The 16,220-nt window shown below is 42.5% G+C and overlaps 1 protein-coding gene across 3 annotated transcripts in view; it reads left to right on the top strand.

The window, feature by feature from the left end:
• CREB5 (cAMP responsive element binding protein 5) overlaps positions 1-16,220 on the top strand; it is a 261,819-nt gene that overhangs the window by 75,343 nt on the left and 170,256 nt on the right. For all 3 annotated transcript variants that reach the window (XM_049798733.1, XM_049798734.1, XM_049798732.1), the window contains one exon: positions 15,126-15,298. In XM_049798733.1, the coding sequence (XP_049654690.1) occupies positions 15,126-15,298 (173 nt within the window). The remainder of the gene's footprint in view (positions 1-15,125; positions 15,299-16,220) is intronic.

The following is a 16,220-nucleotide window of genomic DNA, read 5'->3' as shown; positions in this document are numbered from 1 at the left end:
TACCTGTTTGTCTGTAGCCCTTGCTACAGACTGGAAGTGAACTTTTCTTAGCCGGAAGTGCATTTAACTTTTTTGCCTTCTGTGTAGTCAGTCTGATTGCCTTCCTAAACACTAATGTTTTAAACTCTTATGGCTAGAAAGATTATTAATTTTGTCTGAATGCTTCCACTGATGAACCTAATTATCTAAGTTCTTTCAGTCCAAGATCTAGACAAAACTAGCTCTCCTCTCCCAAAACATCAACCTAAAATTGACTGAAACAGTTGTGAATGCTGCAAAACTGCATGCTTGCCTTTGCGACTTCCCAGGAGGTCTGGTGAATTAACTTGATCCCAGCTTGATGCTTTGGTTCCGTGTATGATTTTCACTGATCAAAACTATCTTCCTACCAGTTCACTTGTCAACCCACTCCACTGGTTAGACCTATGATCCCTTGTATGTAGCAAATGGTCTGTCTGGGTTCTATCTGAGACCAGCATTGGCCTTGACTCCTGGACCTTCCCCAGCATTTTGTTTTAGTCCCCATGTAGTACTATACAGCCTGGCCCAACATAGCTGCCGCAGTGGGTTGGGGTTGAAAGAATATTTAAGACATGCATTTTATTACCAGGGTAGCAGCATTTCCACTTGACTTCTTAGCAGAAAAGTTAAGCCTGCTGGTTTTCTGCTTGAAACTGCCTGAATGGAAAATCACTGGCTGTTTTGTTGCTGCCATCCTCGCTCTCCTTTACCGACTGCTCTGTCTAAAAAATGTTCTGGTCATTGAATGCAGTCAAGCAGCCTCTGCTGTAATTCATGCATGATGCCAATAACTTATGCCAGTGAAATCAATGATGAGAATTTCAAAGAAGCTTTAAATAAAATATAACAAATTTAAATGCCAAAGTGCTGTCTCTGTGAATTTGCTATTAACAAATTATAAATGGTTTGCATAATGTTGAAAAGCCTAGTGCCTTCAGTTAGCGGTATCAAAGGCTTGTTTAAAGCAATTCCTGGAGGATTGCCCCCCCCCCCCCCCCCCAAGCTTTCTGTTTCACGATGGATAAAAACAAAACTCCTTACAATAAAGAAAGGCAAGCCAGGTTCAACTACCCTCTGACTGGCCTCCAGATCTGGCAGCTGCTTTTGGATGTCTAATTGCTTGTCCTGCAAAAGTTGACATGCACCTACTTTGAGAAGGTTCTTTGAGTACCCACTTTGTACGTGTATTCTCTCTGATTTACAGAAATGAAATGATAGTGCTGGAAAAAACTCAGAGTAGAGATTATAATACTGTTTTTTGATTATTTTTTTTTAAATTTATTTAAAGCTTCCTGGTTTTCTGAATTCATATATAAGTATTAGATGCAGAGAAACAGCTCAAAATAGTGGATAAGACACAGGACTTGGAAAAAAGACCCATTCCATTGAGCATTGAGTCCTGATTTTTGGCTACACAAATCACTTACTTTCTCTCTTTCTTCCTTCTTCTTTCCTTGCTTTGTCTCTGGAGTCTAAGGCTTGTGGGCAAGTGTAGTCTGTCAATGTGTCTATACAGATTTTAGCACAATAAGGCCTTGATTTCAACTGAGGCCTCCAGGAATTACACCTAGTAAGTATACTGGCAAATCTCTTTTCTTCCTTTTCAAGTTTCCTACTAGCGCTTCTCCATTTGAAATTCATGGCAAGCTCCCTTGTTTACAGCAATCTAATGGGACCATAATTGGGTCCCCAAGATAACATTACAGATATAAGCCAGTTTTTCCTTAGACAAAGTTCTATGGAGAATGTATTTTCTTATAAACACACTTTTTATAAAAGGGTTTGTTGTTTTGTGTTTATTGGTGTTCCATCTGCTCTAGAGAATACATTTGAGAAAAACTAGCTCCAGCATGGCATATAATGTTTCATTAGCAGGCATAACCTTGTTTATTTGCTTTTTAAAATTGTATTTAGAAAAGGAAATCAGTTTGCACCATTGACATGCTGCCAGGTTCCTGTTTATAAATGTCACAATATGCAACTTGGAAGAAATGAAATAGTCAGTTTATGGCTTTTGCATAAAGTATGACAGAACTGGGTAGAGCCAGGCAGCCAGTTGTGCTCCCCTTACTTTGCAGCCTCCCAGTTAGCAGGACGTAGTGTGGTGTTAGCAGTGCAAAACACCCTGAGTGACCCGAACTGGGCTATGCACACTTAGTGTTACTGACGTTTATTTGAACAGAAGCAGCTCTTTGTGCTATATTGCTTAAATGGCTATCTTGGGCAAGTAATTGTGTATGAAACAAGCAACCCTGAGAAAAATGGGAGATATCTGTAGGAAACTTCAAGACATAAGCATGCGATCTGATGTCATCTTTTCCCATAGAGAAGCTATTTCCTTTCAAACTCTGGTGAGACCAGTCTTTCAAAATTGCCTTCTCCCTTAAAATATGTTCCTTGCATTTTCTTTATATCACTTTTTTCCTTTCCCCTAGTAAATGGTTTATCGTGGATATGTCTGGTACGCACCATATATTACTTACGATGTATGTAAAGAAGGCTTCATATGTCAAAAGCATAGTCTGGACAGACATGCTGAAAAGGGCATGAGGAGGGTAGTGGGGGAAGAGGGGAGGGAATCGTGGAAGACAAGGGTCATCTTTCAGTATTCATTACTACTGGTAATTAGAGGGCACCACTGAATGTCTGTAATTAGATCATGTCACAAAAATTGATAAAAGACCAAAAATTCTAAATCTCCTGCATTTTGTTCTTAGTATCAGAGGAGTCAGAGCATTTGCTTAAACCAGCAGCCAAAGCGGAGGACAGGCAGGGAGGCTTAACTTGCCCCTGGAAGATGTTCATGTGTATTTTCCCCAGAAGATGTGAGGAAGAGACCGGAGGAGGTGACTGTGCACTCCGGGTACCCAAGGGGCAGAGGCCAAGTGGAGGCACGTCAAAGGTTGGCCCGCGGCACGAGCTCTGTTGCGGAGATTTTGTGCAGGGCTGTCACCCTTCAAGCAGAGGCCTTAAGGGGATTAGTAGTGCTTAAATGTGCCCTTCGGACTTCAAGTTATGGTGGTGACTGCTGCAACCTCGAGATGGCTTATAGGTGGCTTAGCACTTCATATGTCTGTCCTGTATCTTGTACCATGCTTCTTAGCAGCACCACGTAGTTTGCTGGAGATTAGCAGACTTGAGGTTTTATTTGCATCACTCAGGGTATCTCAGAAAGTCTTTCTGATAACACAGTAACAGCTATTGAAAGAAAACAGGATAAAAGCATTATTTATGAGGGGCTTTTTTGTTTGCGCCTTTTCAGGAGCAGCCAACATGTCTACGTTTAAGAATAATTCATCCTAGCTTAAAACAAAAAGGAAGTTTCCCTGCGTGTTCCAGCATAGATATTTAGGATAAAATTTTGCAAAGCTTCTGCCAGTACACAAGTCTGATCCAGTCATTAACAATAATTGTTCACTAAGGCTCCAGAAGACTGAAGACATTTTGAAAAAAAGGACTTGGGCTACTGAAGTCCATAGATACCTTTAGAAATGTTATCTTTTTTGTCAAGAAATTCTGGTCACGGTGCTCTGAAGCAGTATTTGGGCGGGGGTTAAACTCTGGTCTGTGAACTGCTGGTGGTCGCAACGCTGTGGTAAGTCATCTGTGGCTGGTCTGTGGAACCATCTTGCCTTAATTACACAATTTATGATAAGAGCACAGAGTGCTCTGTGAGAAATTCAGGGGGTTGACAGAGGTCTGTGATCTGAAAAAATTGGAAACCAGTGGCCAAGACTGATAAGTACGGAGTCAAAGCTTTATGATTTCAGTGAGAGCAATGTTTCCCTTCTTCCCCCATCTACCTATCATTACTTGTCATTTTTGAGTAAGGAGTTTAATTTTTCTTTACATTTTTACCCCTAAGGAGATCGGGTTGATAACATTTGACTGAGCAGTGGTGCCCAGGGTTCAAGAAGTCAGATATGCTCGTACCGCTCCTGGCCTTTGAGTCTGCAGCATTGTGTGGATAGCTAGCTGTGTCCCGTTCAGGGGTAGACGTTAGACGGGGCCTGGGGGCAGGGAAGAGTCCTTCTGCATTCTGGGATATATCATGCCTGCTGGTTCTTTTAATGTGCCGTTTTTATCAGGTAGCTCTTAAGTGAGCATTTGCCTTTCTTTGAAATGTTTTGAGGAATAGATCCTTTGGCATCAGTTCTGTATTTTTATGTGCTAGCCTTGCTCAGTGACTTCATACCTCTCATTAAGTAAGGGAGTTAAATGGATTTTAGCAGTCTGCAATAAGATCTTTGTAGTGCTTTGTCCCTATGCTTAATGTTGCTACGCAGCATTTTCCAGCAGTTCCTTTCTATGACCTCTTTTCTGCTTTAGTGCTTTTTGTCATTCAAGCTATACAGATGTTACAGTTCAAAAAAAAGAAAAAGTATTGCATTTCAGTCTCCACCAAGTTTACACTCCCAAGTTTACTGTCTCCCATCACTTGCATAATGGAACTTTTTCCTTTTTTCTTTTCTTTAAATGTAAATCTTCATAATAGACTTTCTTTTTCCTGTAATCCTTCAACTGCATTAGTAATTTGATTCATTTTTTATCTCCGTTTTCTTCCCTAGTTCCTCTGCTATATTTGGTGGCCTTGGGTGGACAGCAAGCTTAGTTCTATGCTTATGGCAGTTTAGATGTTGCACGCTAGTGAGAGATGAAACAGTTGTGGCAGGCTGGTGTGAGGGTGTTTTCCTTACACATTGATCTGAATAATGAGAAAATATAAATAAGTTGGTGCTGTTTCTGTGGAGATTTGATAACTTTTGTTTTGAGACGATCTTCTGTTGGGAGAGAATTCGTAGAGGGTCAGTAATTTTGATGGAGATTGTATACGATTATATTAATTCTGAAGCCTGCCATTATTTGCCACGTTTAGTCTAGTTTTCTTTACAACACTGTCTTCCAAGTGTTTAAGCCAGCAGGTTCTTTGGTTGTGTAAGCAGCATGTGCAACGGGTGAGTGTGTCCCTGGTGGCTTCCACTCGTGTGTATTATACATATTGTGAGGTTATGATTTCTGTAATCAGACAAGATGCTACTGTACACTTCTTAAAAGTACGCATGTAGCTGCCATTTCAATGTGTATCCTGTTACCCTGAATGCTGTGTGTCTGTAGAGCCTTCTAGAAGACTTTAGGTTAGAAATACATGTTTCCTTTCCCCAAAAACTGTAAAATGCCTGAAAGTGGGACAGCTTAGAATATTTATCCTTGTTAAAATACATCAATAGAGAGGCCAGGCTATATGAAGTCTAAAATATTGCTAAAAGATTCCTATCTTTTTTTTTTTTTTTTTTTTTTTTTTAATTTATGCCTTTTGTCTTGAATTAGTTGAAAAATATTTAAAGTTGCTGGTTGGGAAAATACAGCTAAATGATTTTTTGCAGAAAACAAAAAAAATGCAAAAAAGTGCTTTTGTCTTTGTTTGGATGACTTGGATTTTTCTTTCATTTTTTCATGGCAAATACCTTCCGACTTTAGAATTTATGTAATAGTCTATGAAGAGTATTTATGTACACTTGGTTATGGGTGACAGCTCTATGGATCTAAAAGCTCACTCAGAACAATCCTGAACGTGTCTTCAGTTTGTGTAAAACTGGTATTTGCAATTTTCATTAAACCTCACAGTTAAAAAAAAAAATAGTAGGAAAATATAAGCTGGCTTTGGTTTGGAAACTAGCTCTTATAGTTTAAAACCACAAACAAACTCTGTTTGAAACTCAGAATATTACAATGGATCATAAAGGATGAATCCATCTTCTTCATCCTTTGCCTTCAGTAGACGGAGATGTGTGATACAGGTGGTGCCGTGTGACATGGATGGGTGTTTCTCTGGAAGAACCGGGGTTTAGTGGAAATGGTGACTGCCTGGAGTCATGGGGTGTATTTCGCCTGTGTCTGCAGAGCCATCATTTCTCTGCTGTGCTTGCCAACAGGGTGTGTGTTCTTGTGGAGTGATGTGTAATCCTCTCCACCAGAACATGGAAGCATGACTTCAAGAAGTTTTTTGAGCCTTTAGAAAAAAGAAGTGTGTTGCCTATCCAAAGTTAAATGGTTGCATGTGGGAGAAAAATGCTCAAATGTTTTCTTGAAAGTCTAAAGCTAAAATGGGGAATACAGTGTAACCGGGGAGAAGTCAAGCTGATGATAATCTATTCCCTTTCCTCTTGCAGCTGGAAAGGTTGAGAATGAGCATGTTGATTTAAAAGCAGTTTGTGGATATGGCTGCTTGGTTTTTGTTTTATTTATTTGAATGTTAAATACTGCCGGAGAGTACAGTATGAACACATGGGCAAGGGGACAATTCCTAGAAAAGCTATAGTGTTATAATCCTAGTTTCTGCTTCAGTGGGAGTGACTGGGAACTTTGGTGAGGATGAAACTTAGTCCTAGAGGAGATAAATTCCTCTTAATTTATTGGATCTTAATTAAGATCCATTAAATGAATCTTAAAGGCAGGGGATGTCTTTCGTGTCTCTACAGCTCCTGGCATGTGGGTGGCCTGTTCCGTGCATAAACATTTAGGTTCAGTTTATTAAAATGGATAATAATAATAAACTCATATGCTCTCCTCTAATGCTGAAGGACAGTTGTGAAGATCTCTGAGAAAACTCTGAGTGTGTGTCATACTGTCTGAGTACCGATGGGTCTTGGGAGTCTTAAAAGCAGAGGGAGAGCTCTGTCTGCTTCATTGCTCCTGTCAAGTTCTCTGAGTTGGAGTGCTAGGAGCTACCCACCTAGTATCAATTAATCTTAACCACTGGCTTAAGAGCTGGAGGAGAATGAAAAGAGGAGTCCAAGTGAGATGTTCTTCATGGATCCTTGGTGGAAGAGCATGCAGAACTCCTTAAATAACAATTCAACTATAAAGTGGAGGTCTCTGTTTCAGCCAACATCGCTGAATTTGTCCTGTTTCTATAAGGGCCCAAAGTCAAGTCTGCAAGCAGCTCATTAATATCCTGTCCAGATCAGTTCAGAATCAGGTGCAGAGCACAACACAGCAAGGCCATTTTGGGAGTTCTGAAGGCCGTCTGCATCACACATACAACGAGCCTGGTCTTGCTGTGCTGGTGATACAGAGTCATTCTGAATGTCATGATGCATATGACTAGATCAGATAGGCTTAGTGTCAGACCTCTTGTGCATTACCTTCGTGCCATCTTTCAAAGCATAAGCACTGTCATTTAAGTATGAACTTACTTGAACTTCTCTGTAAATTCACAAGCATCTTACCAATGCAAATGATTCTGAGATTGCCAAATCCTTTTCTTATGAATGTGAGAGTCATGCTGAGTTTGACGTTTTGTTAGGAAATCTTAGGCTTTCTCTTGGCAACGTAGTATAAAGGTATAGTTCCTGCCCAAGAACAGTGCTTGCATTACTGCGAAGAACGGACATCTGGATGCGTTGACAGCTTTTCATTCTGGTTTTGCTTTCCATGCATCACATACTCAGCCTACTTTCTGAAAAGATGCAGTTTACTGGAAATTGTTAAAACTTTGAAACAGCGTTACAAGTTTATGCGTGTAAACTAACAATTACAGTGTCTTATGTGCAAACAAAATTTTTCATACCTATCACAATTCATACCATTAGTACCTTAGAGAGGTCTGGAATTATAGGAGAAAAGGGAAAGAGAAGGAGAAGAAAATGGAAATACTGAATCAAGGAGCACAGGAATCTGATTAAGTTCTGCTCTGCCATGGTACAACAAAATCCAGTCAAAATCTGGGCAAGTGCTAGAGTACCACTTGTCTAAAGCTCATGGCGGATTTAGCTCCTGTCCCTTCCCAGGCCTTGGGGACTCATGGCACCAGCCACGTTTCCTTTAAAGATCCTCCCATGTAGCAGATCGGTGGTCTGTAGCTCTTGGAAATCTGCGGTCTGGAGTCTGTAAACTAGATAAAGGCTTTCTGAATCCTGGACGGTTTCATGCCAATGCTCTGGCTTCTTGCAGACAGCTCTCTGTGGAAGCAAGGCAGGCGTGTGCAGGCAGATCAGTGCTGGCAATGGCTAGGGGCAGTTGTGCAGCACTGCAGAGTAAACTCATCGTGGGTGACTGATGCTCTTCTTCTTTGTTGCTCCCATATGGACCCAGAGGTACAAGTACTCTATACCTGTCTTGCAGTTTAATATTTGCTCTAATAAACATACTACTGAAAGCAAACAGGCAATACAGGAATATTTGGAAGGATTCAGAAACTGTGGAGGCAGTGTAAAGGAGAAATTAAATGAGGGTGAACTTTGAAACAAGTAAATATCACATATTGATAGGTTTTAATTGAAACACACTTAATGCAAAGGAGAAGCTTTAGGAAGTGGTAGCACTAAAAGATTTACTTGCAGATGGAATGATCAAAAAAGTCAGCGCAGTTTTGAATCCTCAGCTAGATTTGGCTTTATATATATTCTGTGGGTTTGGGTTTTTTGGTGGTTTTTTTTGGTTTGGTTTTTTTGTTTGTTTGTTTGTTTTGTTTGTTTTGGTTTTTTTTTTTTTTTTTTTTTTTTTTTTAAAAAGAACAGGTTTTTCATTAGAAAACACTAATCTACTGAAGAAGCGATGTTTTAATAGGAATGTGGTAGATGAGGGAGAACTTCTTTTGGAAAAGATTCCATATATCTAATGTTATTCTCTCTTATTGCCTGATGGTCATGACATACTACTGGGCTATGAAAAATTACAGTTAAAGTCCTTGGTCTGGCTTCCTCTTGCAATCCATGCTCCTAAGTGAATACTGGAGCTGCTGGACCTGATTTGTACTGTGTAAATTATTTACTGGAAGAGTGTCGTGGTTTAACCCCAGCCAGCAACTAAGCACCACGCAGCCGCTCACTCACTTCCCCCATCCAGTGGGATGGGGGAGGAAATCGGGAAAAAGGTAAAACTTCTGGGTTGAGATAAGAACAGTTTAATAGAGCAGAAAAGAAGAAACTATAATGATAATGATAACACTAATAAAATGACAACAGTAGTAATAAAAGGATTGGAATGTACAAATTATGCACAGGGCAATAGCTCACCACCTGCCGACCGACACCCCGCCAGTCCCCGAGCAGCGATACCCTGCCCCCCCACTTCCCAGTTCCTAAACTAGATGGGACGTCCCATGGTATGGAGTACACCATTGGCCAGTTTGGGTCAGTGGCCCTGGTTGTGTCCTGTGCCAACTTCTTGTGCCCTGGCTGGCCATGAGAAGCTGAAAAATCCTTGACTATAGTCTAAACAATGCTGAGCAACAACTGAAAACATCAGTGTTATCAACATTCTTCGCATGCTGAACTCAAAACATAGCACTGTACCAGCTACTAGGAAGACAGTTAACTCTATCCCAGCTGAAACCAGGACAGTATCCACCCCTTATTCTATACCATTGACGTCATGCTCAGTTCCCATACCTTTAGTTACATCCTGATTAATCATCACCACCTTTCCAGTCCTTTGAGACATTTGAGCAATGATATATATATATATATATATATATACACACAGAGATATTATTCCTTTAGTTCATGAGTTATGTTCATAAAACATTTGTTGAGTTCAGTTAGTTTCCGACTCCAGGCTCCATCTGTCATACCAGTCTGTCTGGGCAGGAGGAATGGTGCAAAGTCCTCTCAGTCGGTAGAGCAGAATTGGGCTTCAGTGCGGTGTGACGAGCAGCTGACATTTGACGTAGCAGGAGGATGGTGTGCACCGTTGGATTGTTGCATGCTGGAGTCAGTTCTGGTTCCATCACTACTGCGTTTTGCTTAGTTTTATCGCAGTTCTTTCTTGCTTGATCCAAGTGATTCTTACTATAGTACTACGGATATAGCATATAACAATTATAATAATGATAACATACAGTAGCAGGGTTATATAGCAACTAATATCATACAGTTTAATTTTGGCTATTTTCACCTAAAATCAAATCCCCTTGAGGCACACATCGGACTTCTCCATCTTTTCGCATCACGCACCAAGTGCACCCAGGCCCTTGAGCAAAAGCAATCCCACGAATGGGTTTACCATTGCCTGAGGCAGGGGTAACCCAGACTGTTTTCCCTAACATATTTTTCATGTGCACTACAGGGACTTTATCCCCTTCTACAGTATGTAAAAATTCTGATTGGGCAGGGGCACTCCGATTGGCAGTTCTTCTGGTGTTGACTGACCAGGTGGCTTTTGCTAAATGTGTATCCCAATGTTTGAAAGTTCCACCCCCCATTGCTTTCAATGTAGTCTTTAACAGTCCATTGTATCGCTCGATTTTCCCAGAGGCTGGTGCATGATAGGGAATATGATACACCCACTCAATGCCATGCTCTTTGGCCCAGGTGTCTATGAGGTTGTTTCAGAAATGAATCCCATTGTCTGACTCGATTCTTTCTGGGGTGCCATGTCACCACAAGACCTGCTCAAGGCCCAGGATAGTGTTCCGGGCAGTGGCATGGGGTACAGAATATGTTTCCAGCCATCCGGTGGTTGCTTCCACCGTTGTCAGCACATAGCGCTTGCCTTGGCGAGTTTGTGGGAGGGTGATATAGTCAATCTGCCAGGCTTCCCCAAATTTATACTTCAGCCATCGCCCTCCATACCACAGGGGCTTTAACTGCTTGGCTTGCTTAATTGCAGCACATGTTTCACATTCATGGATAACCTGCGCGATAGCGTCCATGGTCAAGTCCACCCCTCGATCTCGAGCCCATCTATATGTTGCATCTCTTCCCTGATGGCCTGAAGTATCATGGGCCCACCGAGCCATAAATAGCTCACCCTTATGTTGCCAATCCAGGTCCACCTGAGCCACTTCAATCTTGGCAGCCTGATCCACTTTCGATGCTTTCCCACAATGTGACAGGACCCATCAGTGAACAGGGCATATTGCCTCTCATTTTCTGGCAGTTTATTATACAGCGGGGCTTCTTCAGCACGCGCCACCTCCTCCTCTGGTGACATTCCAAAATCTTTGCCTTCTGGCCAGTCCGTGATCACTTCTAAAATTCCTGGGCGACTGGGGTTTCCTATGCAAGCCCGTTGTGTGATTAGTGCGATCCACTTACTCCACGTGGCGTCAGTCGCGTGATGTGTAGAGGAGACCCTCCCTTTGAACATCCAGCCCAGCACTGGCGGTCGGGGTGCTAAGAGGAGCTGTGTCTCAGTACCAACCACTTCCGAGGCGGCTCGAACTCCTTCATACGCTGCCAGTATCTCTTTTTCTGTTGGAGTATAGCGATCCTCGGATCCTCGATATCCTCGACTCCAAAACCCCAGGGGTCGGCCTCGGGTTTCCCCAGGTGCTTTCTGCCAGAGGCTCCAGGTAGGGCCATTCACCCCAGCTGCAGTGTAGAACACATTTTTAACATCTTGTCCTGTCTGGACTGGTCCAAGAGCTACGGCATGAACAATCTCCCGTTTAATTTGTTCGAAGGCTTGTTGTTGTTCAGGGCCCCATTTAAAATCATTCTTCTTCCTGGTCACTTGATAGAGAGGGCTTACAATCAAACTGTAATTTGGAATATGCATTCTCCAAAACCCCACGACACCTAAGAAGGCCTGTGTGTCCTTTTTATTAGTTGGGGGAGACATAGCTGCTATTTTGTTAATCACATCCATTGGGATCTGACGACGTCCATCTTGCCATTTTGTTCCCAAAAACTGGATCTCCTGTGCAGGTCCTTTGACCTTACTTTCCTTTATGGCGAAACCGGCTTTCAGAAGGATTTGGATTATTTTCTTCCCTTTCTCAAAGACTTCTTCTGCTGTGTTGCCCCATACAATGATGTCATCAATGTATTGCAGGTGTTCCGGAGCTTCACCTTTTTCCAGTGCAGTCTGGATTAGTCCATGGCAAATGGTGGGGCTGTGTTTCCACCCCTGGGGCAATCGATTCCAAGTGCACTGGACACCCCTCCAAGTAAAGGCAAATTGTGGACGACACTCTGCTGCCAGAGGGATTGAGAAAAATGCATTAGCAATGTCAATTGTGGCATACCACTTGGCTGCCTTTGACTCTAGCTCGTATTGAAGTTCTAGCATATCTGGAACGGCAGCACTCAGCGGTGGGGTAACTTCATTCAGGCCGCGATAGTCAGCGGTTAATCTCCATTCCCCATTAGACTTCCGCACTGGCCATATGGGACTATTAAAGGGTGAGCGAGTTTTGCTGATCACTCCTTGGCTCTCCAGTTGGCGAATCAATTTGTGGATGGGAATCAGAGAGTCTCGGTTGGTGTGATATTGCCGCCGGTGCACCGTCGTGGTAGCAATTGGCACTTGTTGTTCTTCAACCTTCAGCAACCCCACAGTCAAAGGGTCTTGAGAGAGACCAGGCAGGGTAGACAACTGTTCAGTGCCCTCCGTCTCCAAGGCAGCTATACCGAAAGCCCATCGATACCCCCTCCTGAGATAGTCTATGCCAAGGATACATGGAGCCTCTGGACCAGTCAGAATGGGGTGTTTCTGCCATTCATTCCCAGTTAGGCTTACTTCAGCTTCCAATACAGTTAACTCTTGAGATCCCCCTGTTACACCAGAAATACAGATGGATTCTGTCCCTTTATAACTTGATGGTATTAGAGTGCACTGTGCACCGGTGTTTACTAGAGCCTTATACTCCTGTGGGTCTGACGTGCCAGGCCACCGAATCCACACAGTCCAATAGACCCGGTTATCCCTTTCCTCCACCTGGCTGGAGGCAGGGGCCCTCTAATTCTGGTTAGAGTATTCAGTATTCACTTCTCGTAGAATTGTCTCAGAAGTCCCTTCAAGAGGATCGGAAATAAAGTCAGCCCTTCTACTCTGTTTGGAAACTGGAGCGGCACTTTTCCTGGTAGAATCCCCTTTTGTGGGGGTTTTTCCTCGCAGTTCACGTACCCGTGCATTTAGGACCGAGGTAGGTTTTCCGTCCCATTTCCTCATGTCCTCTCCCTGATCACATAGGTAAAACCACAGGGCACCTCGCGGTGTGTACCTTCTATATTCTCTCTCTTGGGCAGAAGACCTCTCACTCCTAATAGCTGAGACATTGGTCCTTACAGGTGGGGAATAGGACATATCCTTTTTGAATTGCTGGAAATCCTCGGACAGCTTCTCCACAGCTGAAATGCAGGCTTGTAGGGAGGAGGAGAGATTTTCTTCATATTGACGCAGCTGGCGAGCCACTTCCTCCACTGTTGGTGCCTCTTCATCCTTCCAGGACATTACTGCCAATGCATTGGCATAGGACGATGGTGCGCTCCGTACAAACTTCCGCCACATGGGTCGTGTGCATTGGACTTCGTCTGGGTCTTTGGGTAACTGTTGGTTGTCCGGGTCATGATGAATCGCCTCTAGCACGGCTAATTCCCTCAGATATTGAATACCTTTTTCCATGGTGGTCCACTTGCTTGATTGACATATAACATCTTCCTTAAAGGGGTACCTTTCCTTCACACTTGACAGGAGTCGCCTCCAGAGGCTGATGGCTTGTGTCCCTCTTCCAAGTGCCTTGTCAATGCCACCTTCCCTGGCAAGTGATCCCAGCTGCTTGGCTTCCCTACCTTCTAATTCCAAGCTATTAGCCCCATTGTCCCAGCATCGCAGGAGCCAGGTGATAATATGCTCACCTACACGGCGGCCAAAATCTTTTCGCAAATCCCGCAGCTCACTCAAGGATAGGGACTGGGTTATTACCTCTGGGTCACACTGGGTGAGTGGTCTAACCATGCGGCTGTAGGCAGCACCTCTGCCTTTTTATATGTTTATGAAGACTGGAACAACTCCTGTAAAAGAAACCGAGAGGTCCCTGTGTCCACACTAGCCTGGGAAATCACCTGAAATATATAAGAATTGGGAGATAGGGGGATGACAGCTAAGGCATTCAATGTGGGTCCTCTAATTATTGGCTGCTTTTCCATGAGGAATGTCATCTAAAGCGTTTATTCTTGTTTTGGTTTAAAATGCAATCTTTCTTTTAGGTCTGGGATTCAATATGTTGTGGAGGACAGGAGAGGCAGACATTTGATCAGAGCTCTGAATTTCCCTTCTTACCAGCTTCATTTATCATTATTTTGTGGGATTTATGTGTTTGCTAGGCAAATCGGCTCATAAATTGGAATTCTGAATGAAATTTAGTTTTCAATTCTGAGTATTGGCAGTGATCAGGAAGATGCTTTGCATGATTCTTGGTGGCAGAGTGTGCATGTAAAGGTGTTCTTTTCCCTTTTCCTCAGCCTAGCATGAGGTGACAATGGAAAGTTTCTTTTCCTCACTGCTAACAACCCACACGTTGATGCTTGATAGAAAAAATAATGCTTTTAAGTTTACCATATTTTTCATATGTATACACTGTGGGTTATCTCTGGCTTGAGAGTTTTGTTTGTTTTTAAACACGGGCCAAGTCAAACCCTGCGGTTTAGCAGCAGGGTATATTGTGTGTGCATGCATAACAGAGAGAAGTTTTATTCCATGGTTCCTTCCTTAGTAGTATCCTGGTCTCTCGTGGCTTGTTCTCTCTGTGCCTATGAGTTATCTGTGAACTTTTTTTTTTAGAGAACTTTTTAAGGGCTCCAAGTTACCTGAAGCAAAGGTTATATATGTGCAAATACGGTGCTTTATTTTAGGCCTCTGGGATATTATTGCTCTACAAAATATATTGAGGCTAATAGAAATGGCTGTTTTGTGATGTACCATGTACTGTTTGTTACTTTGGAACTATAAAACTTGATTTGCTTGTCAGTCTAAGCAGACCTAGTACACAATAAACAACCCATGTAGTAAATCAAGGTGCTCTGCACTTACCACAGAAGTCATTTTCAAACAAAATATATTGTATTCTGGTAGGAGAATATGTGCTAAATATCTCCATTATAAATCATGAGTCAGAATCACAGAAGAGTGATTAGTCAACTTGCAGGTATTTTTCCATTTATATTGCTCTGTATAAATAAACACTTATTTTTCATTTCTTTATTGTTGTTGGTTACAACAAGATCTCTTGACTTGGGATTTACCAGGAGTCAGTAACTTTTCATATTGTCAATACTTTCAGATTTCTAATTGTATTCCTATAGAACAGAAAACCAAGATAAGACATTTATTTCTTTTCCATTTTCCTCCACCATCTCCCATTTCCCTTCTTTTCACAGAATATCTCCATGCATAACACAGTTGGAGGAGCAATGGCAGGACCTGGATCTCACCAGCTGACAAATACAAGGATGCCAAACCACGACACCAGCGTTGTGATTCAACAAGCCATGCCATCTCCACAGTCCAGTTCGGTCATTACACAAGCACCTTCCACAAATCGACAGATTGGGTGAGTCCATTTCCGTTTTCTCGTTTCTCCAGTTCTCTGGCTCCAGCAGCTGCATGGAGGACCCAGTGTTGCCTTTGTGGTTCTTAAAGTTCAGCTGCATGCAGGACCAGATGTTGTCTTCATGGTTCTTGAGGTTACAGGCTTTGCACTTGGTCCTGCCAGCATGCGGCAAGGACCCCTGCAACATGTTGTTGCACACTGTGGGGGAATGGCAAGGTTACTGCATCTACTCCAGACCTGGCACTTTGGTTGAAAGGGGCAGTGTGCTGTACTTGCAGGGAAGTCCTGCTTTCTCCACTCATTTTTTTGTTTTTATCTGCTTACATTACATGAAGAAGACCCATTTTATCTGCTTACATGTTGTTTCTTTAACTGCCCTGGGAAGAAAGAGTATTTCTGAAGCTGATCCTTTTGCTTCCTTCAATGGGAATTCTGGGTGCTCAGTGGGATTGGGCTGTTTCCTACATACTCCGTTTAACTGAGGATGCTAGAAGACAAAATAAAAAGACCATCGAGATAAATGGAGTTTGGCACAGAGACCTCTGAACAGTTGCTCAATTTGTGATGATGGATCCATATTTATTCCCATAAATTGACAGTATGGAGGCTTATGCTTGAATGCCAACTGTGTGCTCATGTTTGGAGAACTGTGTGAGTAAAAACATCCGTGTTTTGTACACTCGAGTTACTTCCAGAAAACATGAGGTCCTTATAAGTCAAAATTACTTGGTTTTAATTATGGAGAAACTGCCCAGATGGTTTGAGGGTACCGTTTTTTGTCACACAACTCTGAGAATTTGAGGGGCTTTGTGCATGAAAACATATGGATAAAAAGATAAATCAGTGGACTGAGAATGAAGCAGCGGTTTAGATTCATTATCTGTCATTTGTAATTTCGTCACATCCATTACATGGTAAGTGC

This window comes from Accipiter gentilis, chromosome 4 (assembly GCF_929443795.1).
Source record: "Accipiter gentilis chromosome 4, bAccGen1.1, whole genome shotgun sequence".
NCBI classification, from domain to species: Eukaryota; Metazoa; Chordata; class Aves; order Accipitriformes; family Accipitridae; genus Astur; species Astur gentilis.
This window is presented reverse-complemented; position numbering and strand designations above follow the sequence as displayed.